Here is a 17903-nt window from a genome sequence, read left to right as displayed (position 1 = left end):
ACGTATTCGATCATTTTTAAACTAATTGAACTTTTTATTCAAATTTAAATTCAGATTGTTTATGTGTCCTTGGGCGGTCGTGGGGCTAGACGCAAGGAGACGAATCTCGATCATCCATCTATGCAGCCGCCACCGCCGAAGGAATGCCTACCAACAGTATTATTGTTGCAGCCGCGTTACTTTGAAAAGCTTTTCTGTCTAATGCAGACGCTGGGCGATATGAAGCCACAAAACTCAAATTTGCAATTACACACTAAAGCACAACTTCTCTCTAGACGTGTATGGGATATACTGGCCATTTTGCCTACAAACCCTCTTATCCTGGATGCGTTCAAAGGTCTGAGCAATGATTTGAACGCTTTCGATCGACTCACCAGTGAAGAAGAGCAGGCCAACAAACGCAAGGAGATAAAACAAAAACTAAACGAGTTGCTCGATGTTAGCAATTTGCAAAAATTTATGTACTCTTTGCACATAGTTGAGAGTCTTACCGTGAACAGCGTATTGCAGCAAAAAGGCGGTGGTGGCAATGGTCCGACGTGCTGTGGGTTCGGAGGTGGTGGCGTTAACGGCAATGTAATACCTATGGATCAATACGTGCGTAGTACTAAAGGTGGCAGTAGTGCTTCAAAGCGGAGTTCGAGTAGGCGTCGAAACAGCAACGAAAGCTTGCATGCAAAAGATGATAGCAAACGCAACAATAGCGGCAACAGCAGTGGTGGTAGTAGTAGCTGTAGTGGTAGCGGCAGTGGCAGTGGCTGCGGCAGTGGTAGCGCAAGTGTTAGCAGCGCTGGAACTGCTTTGGAATCGCTGTCCCAGAAGGAAAATAATGATGGAGCTGTGCAGAAAGAATCTGGAAGCGCTAGCGCTGAAAGTGAGTTCAGCAATGAAATGGCTGGCGAGGATGTGCCCAACCATGACAAGGAAAATAATCAACCTTTAGCTGGTCGTCCACACAAACGTCTAAAACGCAGCGATAGCAATGCCAACTTGAACGATGAAAAAGATAGCAGACTCGCGGCAAGCGCCGTGGATTCCGGGAGCAGTGCGGCGGGTGGCGCAGTTGGCAATGGTGCCGGTGGTGGCGCTAGCGTTACATCCAGTGGCAATGCACGCACAGTACACGATATGAAATGGAGTGAGGTGTTCGTTCGTTGTGGTGGCTTGCGTTTACTCTATGAAATTTTCATTTCCGGACAACTGCAGCAGAGCGCACATCCTCGTGAAATGCTCAATGAGTGGCGCCACGATTGTCTGGCCAGCTTGTTGCGCGTGCTGTGGCTGTTGGGCTTCGAGGAAGTGCAAGCCGACGATATGCATGTTGTGGTCTCACGGCCACACGCTTTTATGCTAGAATTAATGAACGTAGATCCTTGTCTGCGCCGTTTGGCAGCTATACTCAACGACGAAGCCTACCACTACTACGCTGCGCTGATTCCGACCACACAATATCAATACCAGTACCCATATCAATATCATCATTTGCGTACTGGTTTCTGGGGGCGTGCTCAGGTGGTTCAATTTACTATGAATATCATGGTGAGCTTCGTTCATGCGTCAGCAGAAGCGCGACGGCTACTTTGGACACAACCCGAATATTGTAGTTGGGTACAAAAATTCATTTTGGAAGATCCTGAGCCGGCAGTACGCCGTGAGATATGCGCCGGGCTGTATCGTATCTGTTTGGGCAATGCACAAAGTTACCAGGTGCTGTTGGCGCCATTGTTGAGGAAGCTTATTTCCTTTTTGCCGCTTGCCGAAAATATGACGTCTTATGTGCAGCACACACAGTATTTGTTATCAGATGAAGGAAAGGAACCTTACGGACCGGCATGCCGCGACTATTTTTGGCTTCTTGCACGTCTTGTTGACACAATGACGCCAGATATGGTCAAATGCTCTCTTGAGAGCGATAACGAAGGCGAAGCTATTGATATTGAACGATTGTGTCAATCCGTTTCACAAAGCATATTGAGCCGCGATTTTTTTGAAACCAGGCATGGCTATCAGGTAAGTCGTATAACATATGCTCCAATTTCGCTTATTCGTAGACCTTTTTTCGATTATACCATTTCGATTAATACTATCAGTCCCAGTATCGAGGCAAAAAGACTAGAAAATGTTTGCCTGTTTTTTATTTTAGGCTGAAAATAACCTGTAATTTTTGCTTTTACTTTTTTAGGCATTCACTAAAAACAAAGTTAATATTTAAATGTACCTTTTGATCCGAACATTTCGGAAAAATTCCGAAAAATCCAAAAAAATATCGCGAAAATTTCCATAAAAACACAGAAAGGTTCCGCCAAAAAAAACGGAAAACATCTTGAAAGCCGACGTCCATAGCATGCGTATGTGCATGCGTGCATTTTTTTTGGGTTTTGGGTAGGTTGGTCGGTTTATATAAAACCACCGCCAGGTTATCCCTCTGTTTTATAAATGTACATATCTTAGTAGGTTATCTTCAAACTGTTGTGCATAACGTTGCTGATGCACTGATGCACGTATGATAATACCGCTCAGGGACAGACCACGTTCAAAAGTTTCTGCTTATCTTTCTGTCATGCACCATTGGCCAAAAACATGTGTAATAGCTTCTGCTTGTGTTATTTCTCTTTATATTCATTCAATATCAATGTATACATTTATCTTTTTAATAAAATCTTAAATTCTTGGCGGGGATTCTTCTTCTTCTTTATTGGCGCTGTAGCCGCCTAAGCGATTTTGGCGGGGATTCAAAGATCCACATATGCCAGCTTAATCATCAAATTAAATAATTATTCATTATACGTCAGATTTCTATTTTTCATTTGTTTAATAATTAAAAATTATTCGTCTCATTGGATTTCAGAAATCTGATTCAATTTTTTCGGTGTTGTTCACGTTTATTTTTACAACGCTTTTATCAACTTGCAATGTTGTGTGTCCAGACACCATTTTTAGCTATAAAACCTAAAAAGTTCCTATAAAAAACTTTAGTGCATAGTGCGACATCTACCTCTCAACCTCAACTGACGTGGTTGAGAGGTAGAAGTTGCCCTATGCACTACGTACGCTATAGCGGAAATGGACATTTCTTTAAATGAAATTAATTGGTGCTCGTATGTATGTACCAGGGTTGTTGCGAATATTCGCATTCGCATTCGCAATCGCGGAGCTTCCGCATTAATTTTAACATTCGCATTCGCAATAATCAATGCAGAGCTTTTGCGAATGCGAATGTTGTGCAAGTGCACCGATAAAACGTATATCTGACAAACAAAATGACAAATTGTAGCCAATATTTTTTGCCTGTGGTCGTTAGAGTATTTGTGTCTTTAAACTTATTACTTCTTAAAGGCCGGCCGGACCTATAGCTTTTTAAATATTTCAGCATCGATTCTCTTTATAGCTAAATGTTAAAGATTTCTGCTGGAAGTCCATATTGTAGGAGCTTAATCTTTCACTTTAAATAGCAAAGAAGGGGGACGTAGAGGGAGAGTTTCACCACAGAGGCCTTTAGGCAAGGATCCAATGAACATATTTATCTATGAAAAAAATATTGCCCGATTGTTTCTAAATCTTTTTCTTAAAATAAATTCCCCAAAGAGACCCATTTGAAATGATTGAAACGAATATATCGCACCTGAAATGCAAAAAAAAAACGTGACAACACCATAACTGATGTGGGAGTTGAAATTCGATGAAATCCATCATATCAATCAAAAACAGAATTTTGAATGTTTTATCAGATACGACTTTTTGTATTTCAGCGACGATGTTTGTAACGTCTTTTTGGATTTCAGGTGACGATATATAACATCAATAGCAAATCACGACAATTTGATTTAAAATTACAGTGCGCACTTTCTTCTTTTATGTCTAGTAGTTTTTTATAAGATTGGTCCAAAAATAATAATAATAAAGAAAGAAATTCAGGTATTTAAAGCAGAGAACACAAAAAATATATGTTATTAAAAGGACTATGTTCTCTTTGACGTACGACAACGGTCAAGTAGAAGTGGGAACTTGTATAACTGCTCGGTTATATAGCTTATGAAGGCCTACCTAAATTATTTGCTGGGACCTTGATAAAATTAAATTAATATGGGAAACCTACTTAATAACATTGAATCATCATGCCGAAATTTCGTTTTATCTTTTTTTTTGTTGTAATAGGATGATGGCCTCGTTGGACTCATTAACTTGATGTCAAATTTCGTCAAATACGACCCCACCTTCAAATTCAGTGGTTCAGCATTACAGTTCATTGATAAGATTTTCGAGTTTCTCTTTGATATGCCATCACCTATGAATCGACATAAGCCGAAGTGTAAATCAGCGACTTCAAGAGCAGCTGCATACGATTTATTAGTGGAGCTATGTAAAAATTGTCCCAAAAATTATGTATTTTTGCATGCGAAACTGCTGGCACAGCATACTCCCGGTACCAAAGCACCATATCCATGGGACTATTGGCCACGAGATGAAGGTCGTTCCGAATGTGGCTTTGTGGGCTTAACGAATTTAGGCGCGACCTGCTACATGGCCTCCTGCATACAACATCTCTATATGATGCCGCAAGCTCGTGCTGCAATTTTAAATGTACCACCAACTGGCGCACAAAAGCATGGACCCACTTTGTTGGAACTGCAACGTATGTTTGCCTACTTGCTGGAATCTGAACGTAAAGCATACAATCCGCGCTCCTTCTGCCGTGTCTACCAGATGGACCATCAGCCATTAAATACTGGTGAACAAAAAGATATGGCAGAATTCTTTATCGATCTCGTTTCCAAGTTGGAGGAGATGACACCCGAATTGAAAGATCTTGTAAAGCGATTGTTTTGTGGCACACTTAGTAACAATGTAGTGTCGCTTGACTGTGGTCACGTTTCACGTACAGCTGAGGAGTTCTATACGGTGCGTTGCCAAGTCGCCGATATGCGTAATCTGCAGGAATCGCTTGATGAGGTTACCGTTAAAGATACGCTTGAGGGTGACAACATGTATACGTGCTCACAGTGCGGCAAGAAGGTGCGTGCAGAGAAGCGTGCCTGCTTCAAGAAGCTGCCACAAATTTTATGCTTCAATACAATGCGATACACTTTCAATATGGTAACTATGCTAAAGGAGAAAGTTAATACGCATTTCTCGTTCCCCATGGTCTTGAGCATGGCTGATTACGTGGAGAAGACGCTAATGCCTCACCAATATAAGGGTAAGTAGCGTGTTTGTCTGCCTGTCAACAGATTTTAATTTTCTCTCTGTTGTTCGGTGGGACACAGAGGAGCGTGAAAAACGAAAACAAGAACAAGAAAAGCAAAACACGGACAATGACGGCGCAAACAAAGCTATAGATGAAGACATTGACGAATGTTTAGAGTAAGTATCCAGCCAGGCAATTGAAAAATCAGTTGCAAGATGATTGGCAAAAAATTTAAAAAATTATTTCGAGTGGTAAATCTAATACATACATATGTATGTTATATGGCTTTTTTTGTTCATTTACATTTAGATATGAACTAGTAGGCGTAACTGTACACACGGGCACAGCTGATGGCGGACATTACTATAGTTTTATTAAAGAAAGAAACAAATCAGTTTTGCAACATGACCGCTGGTTCCTGTTCAACGATGCTGAAGTGAAACCGTTTGACCCATCCCAAATCGCAGCTGAGTGCTTTGGTGGTGAAATGACTGTAAGTATATAAATACATAAATTATGCTGGGTAAATTTTGTATGGGGGAAAATAAAAGAAATTAGAAAATAGAGTTCTTTTCAGTATCCTACCAGTCACATTCATTCAAATGATAGTTACATAAAACTAAGAAAATGTTTGGTATTTTCGTTAAAGCAATTTTATACATTAGTTATCGTTCTATGTTAAAAAATACCTTTCGCGGTTGCATAAGTTTCGACGACATAGTTACAATTCACATTGATTACATTCTGGAGTAAAATGTCCCGCCATTCACAATGGAATTGCCCATTTACAAAGAACTTATTATGTACGTTTGAAACCTTTCATCGGATTGCGATGAATTTCCGGCGAGTTGTTGGGCAATTACTGGAGAAAGTTTGTAAATTTATTTATGTAGATTCGCAGCAGTAGACATATTTTGAAAATTGTATTTATATTTATGAGCTGATTTGGTTTAAATTTAGCATTGTATAAGTAAATTTGTTCACATGTTGAGAACTTCCAAGCCGAACGAGAATAAAAACTCTACAAAGCTCTCCAAAACTCTCCAAACCAACAAAAACCACCTCACGCAAAATTGCCTTCTTAAAGAACCGTTCTTGCTGTGTTTCACGCCTGTATAAAAGTGACTTAAAGACTTCTTGTTTGTGGAACTACTTCTGAGTGGAAAAAGAACCGTGCTATAAGTACATTTTGGAAGCAACCAAGTCCGTCTGGGTTAATGTAAAAAAAATGTAGCTCGAGTCGAGGTATTTCATTATGAAAGGAATAGCAATAGGGAAAAGAAAAAGTTCTGATTTTGTGCGGTTTATCTTAAAATACAATGCTTTATTTTGCCAGAAAACCAATTGTTTGTGTTCAAAAGTTCTTAAGCTTTATAATTTATGGCGTTTACTTTTCTACAAAAAACATTGCATTTTCAATGTCCTCTTTTTAGTATTTGTGCGCAGAGAGAAATGAGAGAGCAACATTTTTCGGTACAAAAAAAAATTGCATTAGATAAAAAAAAAAATCGCATTAATTTGCATTGAAACCTTACGAATACGGTATCCGATCTTAGCAAATACAACATTAAAAACCCAGCGAGTGATTGTTTTCATAACATCGGGTTTACACGCTGTCGATGAAAAATTATATTTAAAAAATGTGTTCCGCACACACGAAAGCTCTGAGGCCGTCTTACTTTGCTCCCATCCGAAATTACCCAAGATGTCTCACTTGAGTTGTAAATTACTCTTAAAAAGTCGAAGCGTTTGTTAACCGACTTCCAAAAGATGAGTGAGGTTATCAGTTCGTCGGAATATTTTTTTTATGTATGTTACCGCATAACTTTGGACCACGTCAACCGATTTCGATAATTCTTTTTGCATCGAAAAGTTAGTGTCTCAGAGGTGGTCCCATATTAATCTGGTTTAGAACCGATCACTGGATCATGAAATATATATATATTTTTTTTTGTATGAGAATTGAAGTAGGTTATTTTTGCTAAAAATTACTTGTTTAGTATTGAAACCATGAGTTTTTGGTATGCAAAAATGTGGACGACTTGCCAAATTGCGGTATTTTCAGAGCTACCTCAAGAAGGGCATACATGTGCCTGAACAAAATAAGAAACTGTTTTATCAGCGATGATCTTTTACTAACAACGTCAAGAATTGGTGGCTTGACATGTAGGATGATGATTGGAGCCAAGTGGTTTTCACAGATGAGTCCTCCTTTTGGATGACAAATGCCATTAAGCGTGCCTGGTTCACTAAAGGCAGCAGGTTGCTCCAGCGGTATGTAAAACATCCAGGAAAGGTTCATGTTTTGGTATTCTGCAAGACAAAGGTTTGGGTAAATTAATAATTTGGAAGCCAACTTAATATTGACGATATACCTTCGTGGATTTCTGCCATCAACGGATAATTTTTTTGGAGGAAGAAGCCGAGATCAAGTGCTTTCAGAATATAACGACCCAAAACATGGAAGTCGTAGGTGTTGCAGTTGGAAACAGGGAAAAGGCTTTGCTTTTGCAATTAGATGGAGCAAATAATTTTTTATTTTTTCGTTTTTTCTTAATTACGAAGAAGCATCTGTGAAATGCAAAACAAAATTGTATTCCACGAAAAAATCTTCAAAAATAAATTTCTTTATACTAAACGAAAGGTCGTTTTGATATGTTTTTTTTTCTCAGCGTACATTTATACTATATTCTACCCACATGATGAGAACTAATTTTAAAATGAAAACGATCCAATAGGCGCTTGAGTCGAGTATTTGAGAATATTTCGAGGTTGGTTCAGAACTGTATTGGCTTTTGAGAATTTGTATTTTTTACCGCAGTCAAAATATTTGAATTAAATATGTAGTGCAAATACCTGCGCACACCCAGGCCAGTGTCCGTTGCAGAAAGTCGTACAGCCTGTACAGCTTCATCGCTGCTTAGCTTTCGTGCTGTACATTTGAGTACATGTCTACGAAATATTGTTTTGACTTCCCTGATCGAGACGGCCAACCGCGTCAGACACATATAGTATAGATCCCGAAGAAATTGAAGCCAACTCTAGCCGAGGAAGCGAATAGCGCCTGAATTGCCGCCTGCGTAATGCGGAAACGTTTTCAGGTCTTTGATACTATATATTCAGTAGTCAGCGCTTTTTTTTATTAGATGGGGTTCTATTTAGGATGGCATTATGCACTGGTAAAGAAAAACTGGCCCATAATGGCGAATCCAATATGGCGGCCAACAAATTAAAATTGATTCGTTTAACACTGGGGTGCCCGGGGCCACTTATTATGTTAAATAAAAATCAACACTTCGACGAAATTCGCAACTGTAGAACTTTGATTTTCCCAAAATTTGCATTATATGAAGGAACAAAAATGTGGGATAGGGCGTTTCTATATTAAGGTAACGATTTTTACAAATGTCTCGACATCAGCGCCGCCTAGCGACTTTTGTTTTTTATTATAAAGATTTTTGTAACAGTTATGACGCTGGACCACAGTGCCCTACGCCTGCTATTAGATTTGGATTACGGAAAATTCCAAGTTCAGTAAAATTTTGTGGTTTTGCGTTATTTATAGATTTTATCAGAAAAATTTTCTACGGTTTCACACATCGTTCATTACTACGTTTATAACCGAAGGAAACCTACCCGATGCAAGTACGGCTACATCGTCGATATAAGCCACCATCTTGATTCCATGTGTATTAACATAAGTTTTCTAGTAGTTTTTTTTTCAAGACCATACCCAGTAGATAATTTCAGGAGTTAAACGCCCTTGCGAAAGGCCTTCCAGTCAAGAGGCCTTACACTCTACATTCCTTTCTTTTTTTGTATGGAGTTGCACAATTTGAAGGGCTTCTTCTTTCGCTACACATGAGAGGCCTTCCAGAAGGGCTTTTATAGCACGTACTTCAGAAGGTGTTTTGGAGGAGTTCTTTTAAGGTTTTTAACAAATATGTGTTATTGCAACTTAAAATGTTAATTGAAATTCATTTGTAACTCTAAATAAAATGTATTTATGCATTCGCGTATATTGTAAATGGGTAAGCCCTTCTAGAAGGCATGCAAGGAAGCACTTTTTTCAGCCCTTCTTTTAGAATGGCTTCACGTAAGAAGGCATACTTAAATTATCTTCTGGGTAGTAGAAAACATTGCTCACTGTGGAATGACACTCACTGTTTGGGTAACTAATTCGGCACGAATTACTCTGCTCCTTAGCGTTATACTGAAAATCTGAATTTTCATAAAAAACAATGGTCAGATGTTTTGTACCCATCCCTCTAAATATGTTTGCTTCAGTTCGGTTTTGGCTGAATATTGCGAAAATTGGACAAAGTTCAATTATGTTCGGCTGTAACATTAAAAAGTGATGTTTTGCCCTCTCTGCAGCCATAGAGTTAAAAAATTTTGTGTAATTACTATTTCCAATATTAGGCAAATGGCTATGGTATTCATCCGAATATTTGGTTTAATGTAAACTACGTTATTTTTTCAGAGCAAAACTTATGACTCTGTCACGGAAAAATATATGGACTTTAGTTTTGAGAAAACCAACTCTGCTTATATGCTATTCTATGAACGTCGTCTGCCAGAGCATTTAAAACAGCGCCATTCGGAGTTGCTGGCATCGCCTTCTTCCAGCGCTCGCCTGACAGACAGTGGAAAAATAAGCGCAGTTAATGACGAGGTAGAGACTGTGAAATCTAGCGTTGGCAAAAAGGAAATTGTAGACTCATGTGTAAAGGACAAGAGTGATATGGAAAAAGCATGTAGTAAGTCTAAAAGTGAAAAAGAAGCAAAAGTCACAGACACTATTGGCAAAAAATCGGAAGCCAGTGTCTGCGATGCAGACAGTAATGAGCCACAAGCGTCTACTTCAGCTGCAGCGGCTGCTAGTAACAAAATGGCAACTGAAGTTAGCATCAAAAGTGCTCGTTTGCAAATACCACATTTAAATAAGGAATTGGAGGATTGGATTTGGCAAGATAACAGACAGTTTTTACAAGACCGCAATATTTTCGAGCACACATATTTCAAGTAAAATAATGTTTTTTTCTTCCCATACTTAAATTGCAACTCCTTGTTTTCCAGTTTCATGTGGCAAATATGTGGCCACATTCCGCAAACTCTACTGGCGCAAACTGATGTTACTTGTATGGCAGCTAAGTTGTCAGTTTCATTCTTCATTGAAACGTTCATACATGCCAAGGAGAAGGTAACTTGCTATCATACAACTTTTCTATATCACAAATTAAGAAACATACATACATATTTAATTTTGCTTTAGCCTACAATGGTGCCTTGGATCGAGTTGTTAACAAAGCAATTTAACGCCAGTCAAGAGGCATGCGAATGGTTCTTGACACACATGTCCATTGAACCGTGGTGGCCTGTTCAAGTGCTAATACAGTGTCCCAATCAAATGGTGCGACAAATGTTCCAGAGGCTTGTCATACATGTCATACAAAGGCTGAGGCATGTACACGCAATATATAAATACTTATGTGCAGATACTGATTTGGTCTGAATTTTTATTCGTTTTACATTTGGGGGTTTTAGATCTTCACATGCTCATTTATATTTGAAAACGGAAACCGATGATGACGGCAAAGAGGTGATGGGCAATGCTTCATGCGTAACTCGTTTTATTAGCTCACTTATACTACTAATGGAACACGGTGCTAAAGCGCATTTACGACACTTGTCCGAATTCTTTGGGTTGCTCTTCGAATTCTCGCGAATGGGCGATGAAGAGACGGTATTTTTGCTACGCATTAATGTCATAAAGAGTGTTGCGGACTTTTACTTAGGCAATAAGACACAGGATTGTGTAAGTACTGTATACATGACGGGGAGTACGGGAAATAGAAAATATTTTTTTTTTTTATAGGAAAGTAACTATATACATATTTAAAATTTTTTTTTATATTGTACTTGCAGATCGATGTTGGTTCCGATAACGATGACAATTCATCGGATGAGGCTTTATCAGTAGACAAAACCCGACCTGCATCATTGGATAAAATGATTGCGTTAGTGGCAAATTTAGTAGAACGTTCGCGCGGACAGGATTTCCGATTGCGTCTTTCAACAAAAGATTATAATGCGATAGCTGGCGGCAAGGTAAGATAACTATCAATGTCCAAAGTTCTAACCTGGATAGATTGACAGACCAACGCTCAAACCTTTGTTCAATAACCAATTAGCATGTCAGGAAGCTTCATCTCTGCGAAGTATGAAGTTTTTAAAATGGTCAGTATTTTCCACGAAATGGACGGGAACTAAAAAAATTTGAACTTTCTAAGATGGAGATGGCTATATAAAAATAAGTTATTACTTTACGTTAAAACAGATCTCTGTTATCAGTTTATTTAAACAAATATATGTAAGTATGTATCGTCAAGGTGTAAAGGTGGCATTTTTCCCACCACCAGGCGGATTTTTATGTAAAGAAGCGGCTAATATATGGGTGCCTATATTTTTGGAATTATATTATATAAAAAATGTCTAATTTAGACCTGCTAGTAATGATAAGTAGATTTCTGGTCGAGGGCAAAGGAGACTATATAACTAAATTACTAAAGACTGAAATTGTTTTAATCGAATTTTTAACCAATTAATTTTCGCCAGGGCTTTCCATTCCTGTACCAACAAATCAAGGATAACATTAATCCCCATCAGACCAAACATCTTATACACGCGCTTTGTCGTTGGGATGATCGTTTAGCGAATCAGATAATTACCATGCTGTTCTCGTCCGTTACCAAGCACACAGAACTGTGTGGGCCATTTTTTAAGCTGCTCACGTTACTTACTGAAACTCAAGGTGGTCCTTCGGGTTTGCCATGTTTCTCTCAGCTGGTATTGCAACGTGTTTGGGATGCGGCAGAGTATTGCCCACAGTCTGCACTTGATTGGCTGGCTTTCCAAGCGCCCAAAAATAAAATCGCTCACGCATGGATACTACAGTCGGCTGATAATTGGGTGGAGCAATATCTGCTGGCGCATAATAATTCGCGCGTACGCAATGGTATGTATATTTAATTGTATCCATTTAGATTCTTACACAAACTGATATACCCCTTGTTACTTAATAGCTGCTGCGTATTTGCTTGTTTCATTGGTGCCATCGCAACCATTCAGAGCGAATTTCCGTACACATTCTCTGCATAAGTTGTCGGCGCATGTTTACCGGTAAGTTCAAGCAAAATATTACCCTAACACCCCCATTGCTAGTGTCGATTAGTAGATAATAGATAAACGACTATTATTCGATTATGGCTTTTCCATGGTATTGCGAGTGTCGATTTCTCGTTCAATAAGCGACTGTGAATAGTTTTTGGTCGCTCATCCTTCTTCAACTGTTTGTTTGTAGAAGGATGAACGACTATAATTTATTCACACTTATTGAACGAGAAAATGACATTCACAATACCATGGAAAAGCGGTAATCGAATAATAGTCGTTTATCTATTATCTACTAGTCGACACTCGCAATAGGGGTGTGAATTTCCAAGTTGACAGGTTTTCATTTACTCGTTACAGCGATTTGAATAGCGACGCTCAAATAATTTTGCACAATATCATCAACTTGTTATTGCGGCTTCTGCGCTCGGCTCGTGCTTATGCAGACATTGGAATACATGGAACTACAAAGCTAACAACATACTTTAGCCTACTTAGCTACTGCATGGTTTCAAAGACTGAAAAATTAATGGTAAAGTAGCCGAATTAATGTTTGTTGCTGGACTAAAATCGATTAGCGTTAAAATTGTTTAAACTAATTATAGATTGGGCCGTATATGCGAGCTTTATGGGATCTATTTCATCCACGATTGTCAGAGCCCAGTGTTCCAGCACATCACAACAAACATGCGTTGCTCGCATTTTGGCACCACTCCATTGTCGATTGTCCCGAAAATGCACTTATTGTGGCTAACTGTCACGAAATAACGCGGAATATTGCATTTAATTACATTCTGTAAGTAACAATGAGTCATTGAATTCACATGTGTATGAACATATCGTATGTTCCATCTTTTACCGCTAATAGTGCCGATCACGACGATTCCGAGATAGTCGCCTACAATCGCGCTATGTTGCCCGCCTATTATGGCTTGTTGCGTTTGTGTTGCGAGCAGAGTCGGGCACTTACACGCCAACTCGCGGCGCATCAGAATTTACAGTGGGCTTTCAAGAATATAACACCACATCCGACGCAATATGCAGCTGCAGTCGATGAGTTGTTCAAGTTGATGACTTTATTTGCCACTAGACATCCAGATGCAAGCGAACAGGAACAACATGAAGTGACTACATTCCGACGCACAACACTTTCGGCGTACTTAACCGGATTGGACGCGCGAGTTTCTTGGGGAACGCTTATAAATGCTTTGCGTATTTTAGGTATGCAAGAATTTTTGGATCTTTTTAAATGAAGGTAGCTTAAAGGTGTATTATATCGGTAAGAGTTATCTAAGAATAATCGTACAACCTGCAATCAATAGCCGAGACTCCTACCGGACTAAAACAGTAAATTTGTGATCCATTTTGTCTAAAAGTGATATCGCGTACTGTTAAAAACACTGTTTTTGCTTGAACGCACAAGAGATTAAAACTTGTCGAATATATTGCATAAATCATTTTATGGCAGGTCAAACGGCAGATATTTGGGGTCACATTTTTCCTTAGGCACGTAATCTACGTATGTATGCATGTATATTTTATTTGACTGGATGGCCACGTAAATAAGTACAATGCGCAATTGGCGAGACCAAGTAGTTGCTTCAAAGAAAGTGTGTTCAAACTGGAAGAACGGTCCTCCCGAAAAATTCACCTAAGCCAGAAAAACTGCAGTAATGTAGGAGTCCATGAGCTTCACTTAAAATAAAGTTGCTAAAAGAAGAAGCCAGATTCTGTATCTTTTGTAAAAATTGGGCATTTTAAAAAACATTTTTAAATTTACCGACACATTCGTTCGCGATCATTTCTACTTCTCTCTTTGGAGTAAAAGAAATATTCTCGGGTACAAGTTTAAAATAAATTATTTAAGGCAAAAAATTGTTAGAAAAATGGGTTAATTTTTTTACCTCGCTTTGTTAGCTTGGGGTGTAACTATGTAATAATGGTGCGCCTAAAAGTTGCAGCAATTTCCATTATCAATTTGCATACCTAATGACAGTACGTATGGGAATTGCTTCAAATTTCCATTTTAAAGTTACCTGATGACAGTACGACTGAAAATTCTAAAGATTGATTTCGCGCGTTATTCTATTGTTTATCATAGTTTTAAAATCAATTGAGTTTAAGACTAAATAGATGAAAATAAATCTATAGTTTAAAAAACGTAGACCTCGTTTTCATTACAATGTGAACAAAAAAGTGAAAATAATTTAGAGAAAAACAGATTTCGTTTAGGAGAAATAGGAAGTTCCTTAACTTCCTTCCTTAAACTTTTAAAAGCAACATAATATAGGATTAAAATAATTAAAGTTAGACAACTTCCAATACCTCATAAACGAAATCTGTATTTCTCTAAATATTTTTTTACTTTTTAGTTCATATTGTAATAAAAGCGAGTTTTTAGTTTTTTGAACTATAATTTTATTTATTTAGAAAAATTCTCGAATGATTTTTTTAGTCAAAGATTTAATTTACATATTTTGTTTGTTGTGTATTGTTTGATATTTTCCAAGCATGTTTATTCGTGTCTTTTTTCATACAAAATCATTTCAGCCATCATTTTGCATAATACATACGTATGTACATCCATTTCATAATAATCTGTGCAAGGGTAGCAGGGCTATTGATTGCCGCTACTATATACATACATTCTAGGGATGTTAATCCCGGGATCCCGGCCTTTTTTAAGTGCCGAAAATCCCGGGATTATTTGCCAAGAATTCCGGGATTTTCGGGATTTGTAATTAGCAATGGTAGCAATAATAGAAACGCCTCATGTGACCAGTTTTTGCTATATTTCTTTTGTTTATTTAATAATTAATATTTTTTTATAAATGTCTAGCTAATTATACATACACATAACAGCGTGCAACAGGCAATTTTACACACAAAAAAATCAATATATTCGCGAAGCCATGGGCCAAATATATGCAGTAAAGTTACATATTAGTTTTTCTCCTTGACGTAAGGATTTTTTTTAAATGACTTTGAAAATTGAAAAATATGAGTAATTCAGAAAATGGCTTAAAAAATTTAGTGCGATGTGCTTAGGAAAACAGTATGGGTATCAAATTAAAGAGAAAATTCTGTAGAGAAAGAACAGATTAAATTTTGTTATGCATAAGGTATTGAAAATGTTAAGGACTAATATAAACTCGAAAATGGTCTCGAATATAGTCCTTCTAATTTTATTAGCTTAAAAAAATAAAATTTATTAAAAGGGCATTTTCAATACCTATTCGTCCTTGTGTACCCATAAAATTTGAATTTTTTTAAATCCTACATAATTTTCATTTAACTTTGGTACCCATTTTTATTCTACATTGCACTGAATTTTTTAAATAATTTTTAGGATTTATCATATCATTGAAATTATAAAGTTCTAATAAAAAAAATCTATCTAAATTTAAAAACGTAGTTTTACTATATTTGGCCCATAGTGTCGTGAATATATTGATTGCTTGGTGTTTTTTTTTCGAATTTTTTTGTTTCAACCTGTTTCAATCTTTTTACTCAGAATATTTAGAAACATTCTAGGTACGCAATTTTATAAAGTATAGCCCAGCATAGCCCCTTAAATTTCAGGAGGATAAAGTGCAAGTTTCAAGTGACTAAAAGTAACTTGGATTCTTTATAATTTTTTTTGCTGGCGATGTCACGCATTTTCTTCCATACAAAGTATGCTAAAACTGCGTACATCAAATTTTTCTAAAAATGCCGAGTAAAAAGTTTGAAATTTTGGCAACTTTTATTGGATTTCTATCTATTTTGTACAAATTTTGAAATGCGCTTTGAAATGCAGTTAATTATATGTAAAATGAGGTAGACTTTTATAAAAAAATTTAAATTTTTAATAGACTAGAAATATAGACTAAACTAGTTAAAATAAGGTGTTTCTTTTATTTCTGCCGCTAGTATTATGAATTTGCCTTGAGTTACTTTATCATATATGTACACGCTTAAGTATTGTTAAGTGCGTATAAATTTGATTACTGTCTTTGGTTTTGTTACTAATGAAATATTTTTCAACTTAAATAATAAAGTAGGTTTCAAACCCATTTATTTTTTATTTATTTTTTATTAATTCTTATTTATTATATTTTATATATTATATCGTAGGACAGCTTCTCAAACTATATTGATGCAATTTTTTCATGTTGAGTTGTTGGCAAATAATGAATATCTAATTGTATGAACGATGCCCCGAAAATCCCCGGATCGCAAAAATCGGAAAAAATTAATATCCCTAATACATACATACACATCAGTGATAGGCAAAATTGTATTTACTAAATACTAATAACTAAGTATAAAATGGGTTATGGTGTCTTAAGAGTTGGGATGCAACGTCAAAATACCAAGCATCAGTCTAATTTATTTCTAAACCTCAGTAGATTGTAATGCCAAATATGCGCATCCACGGTTAGATGCTGGTTTTCTGCTAGGTTGCGCGCGTTAGGCTTTTTCTTCTAGTGCGGTTTAGAAAGAAAAGAGACTGATGCTTTGTATTTTGAAGTTTTGGAATGCACCCTTGTTTTGTTGTTTGTTGTAAACTTTTAAACATCTAAAAATATATTTAGGAGCTTCGCAAGATACCATAAAGATCATATTATGAATTTTCACACTGTTAACAAATAGTTGGTTGTGTTTTCAAGTTTTCTAAACATTTATTTAACCTTTTAAAGTTTACGACATACGACAATGCGACACGCTGTTAATACCGCAAAAGTATTTATGTATTTAGGAGTATGATAGTATTTTTAATGTACTAAGTACTTTAAGTAAATGTACTTATCTATTTTCACGGGACTAAATACTGAGTAGAAAAATATTTAGTTACTTTTACATAGCGAATTATCGCGTACAAAAGTAATTATGGGTGCGTTCAGAAATGCATCAAGACAAAGCATCAGTATCTTTTATTGCTAAACTATAATTGATCGAAAATTGAACACTAAATATTAGGAAAAATCCCCAAATCTCCTTCAATAATCGCGAAAAGTAACTATAACACGAACAATCACAAAAAATCCTTAAAAACATGAAAGTTAATAAAATCCCGAAAATCGCGAAGCATTTCATTTATCGTCATATTTACGCATACCCATACACCTAAGGTTTTTCACTTTAGTATTTAGACACATCTTAATACTAAGTATATGGGATTTAGCATCCAAACAGGAACTTGAAATAAAAACAGTTTTTAAGTATGCACACCACTGGTACATATGTACATACAGTGGTCCACAAAATAATAGGAGTGCGTTATTTTGGTCAGTTTTTGCTATTTGTCTTTTGTTTATTTAATGTTTATTATTTTTATACAAAAGTCAAGCTGGGTATACAACAAACAACGAATAAATTCAGATTTCAACCTTTGTACAAAAATTATTAAAATTCTGTAAATTTTCACCAAAATATCAAACTTTTTAATCAGAATCTTCAGAGAAAATTCTGGTATGCAGTTTTATAGCCCATTCAATTCTAGTCTGAAGAAGTGCAAGTTTCAAGCTGCTAAAAAATTTCGTTGATTTTTGGCAATTTTTTT

General features: G+C 36.8%; 2 protein-coding genes across 5 annotated transcripts in view; one reads left to right on the top strand and one right to left on the bottom strand.

Annotated features, from left to right (window-relative positions):
• Window positions 1-17903, top strand: part of LOC118737487 (ubiquitin carboxyl-terminal hydrolase puf) — a 53669-nt gene that overhangs the window by 20240 nt on the left and 15526 nt on the right. Inside the window, exons 10-24 of one of the 4 annotated variants that reach the window (XM_036468030.1) lie at window positions 55-2010; window positions 4156-5197; window positions 5265-5361; window positions 5495-5678; window positions 9669-10210; window positions 10265-10388; window positions 10461-10648; window positions 10733-11003; window positions 11114-11296; window positions 11804-12203; window positions 12271-12367; window positions 12719-12890; window positions 12964-13154; window positions 13227-13579; window positions 16475-17586. In XM_036468030.1, coding sequence (XP_036323923.1) covers window positions 55-2010; window positions 4156-5197; window positions 5265-5361; window positions 5495-5678; window positions 9669-10210; window positions 10265-10388; window positions 10461-10648; window positions 10733-11003; window positions 11114-11296; window positions 11804-12203; window positions 12271-12367; window positions 12719-12890; window positions 12964-13154; window positions 13227-13579; window positions 16475-16497 — 5823 coding nt within the window. In that variant the 3' untranslated portion in view covers window positions 16498-17586. Of the gene's footprint in view, window positions 1-54; window positions 2011-4155; window positions 5198-5264; window positions 5362-5494; window positions 5679-9668; window positions 10211-10264; window positions 10389-10460; window positions 10649-10732; window positions 11004-11113; window positions 11297-11379; window positions 12204-12270; window positions 12368-12718; window positions 12891-12963; window positions 13155-13226; window positions 13580-16474; window positions 17587-17903 lie in introns of those variants that run through there. The other 3 variants (XM_036468029.1, XM_036468032.1, XM_036468031.1) reach the window with 3 other exon arrangements.
• Window positions 7161-7845, bottom strand: LOC118737488. The gene is made up of 2 exons (XM_036468033.1): window positions 7561-7845; window positions 7161-7498 (listed from the first exon to the last, which is right to left on the bottom strand). Exons 1-2 carry the CDS (start codon window positions 7577-7579, stop codon window positions 7182-7184), a joined length of 336 nt encoding a protein of 111 aa, XP_036323926.1. The 5' UTR covers window positions 7580-7845; the 3' UTR covers window positions 7161-7181.

The sequence above is a fragment of the Rhagoletis pomonella genome, unplaced genomic scaffold, assembly GCF_013731165.1.
Source record: "Rhagoletis pomonella isolate Grant_MI unplaced genomic scaffold, Rhpom_1.0 Rhpom_scaffold_00004, whole genome shotgun sequence".
Lineage (NCBI taxonomy): Eukaryota > Metazoa > Arthropoda > Insecta > Diptera > Tephritidae > Rhagoletis > Rhagoletis pomonella.
Note: the sequence above shows the minus strand (reverse complement) of the source record. Positions and strands in the feature narration are given on the sequence as shown.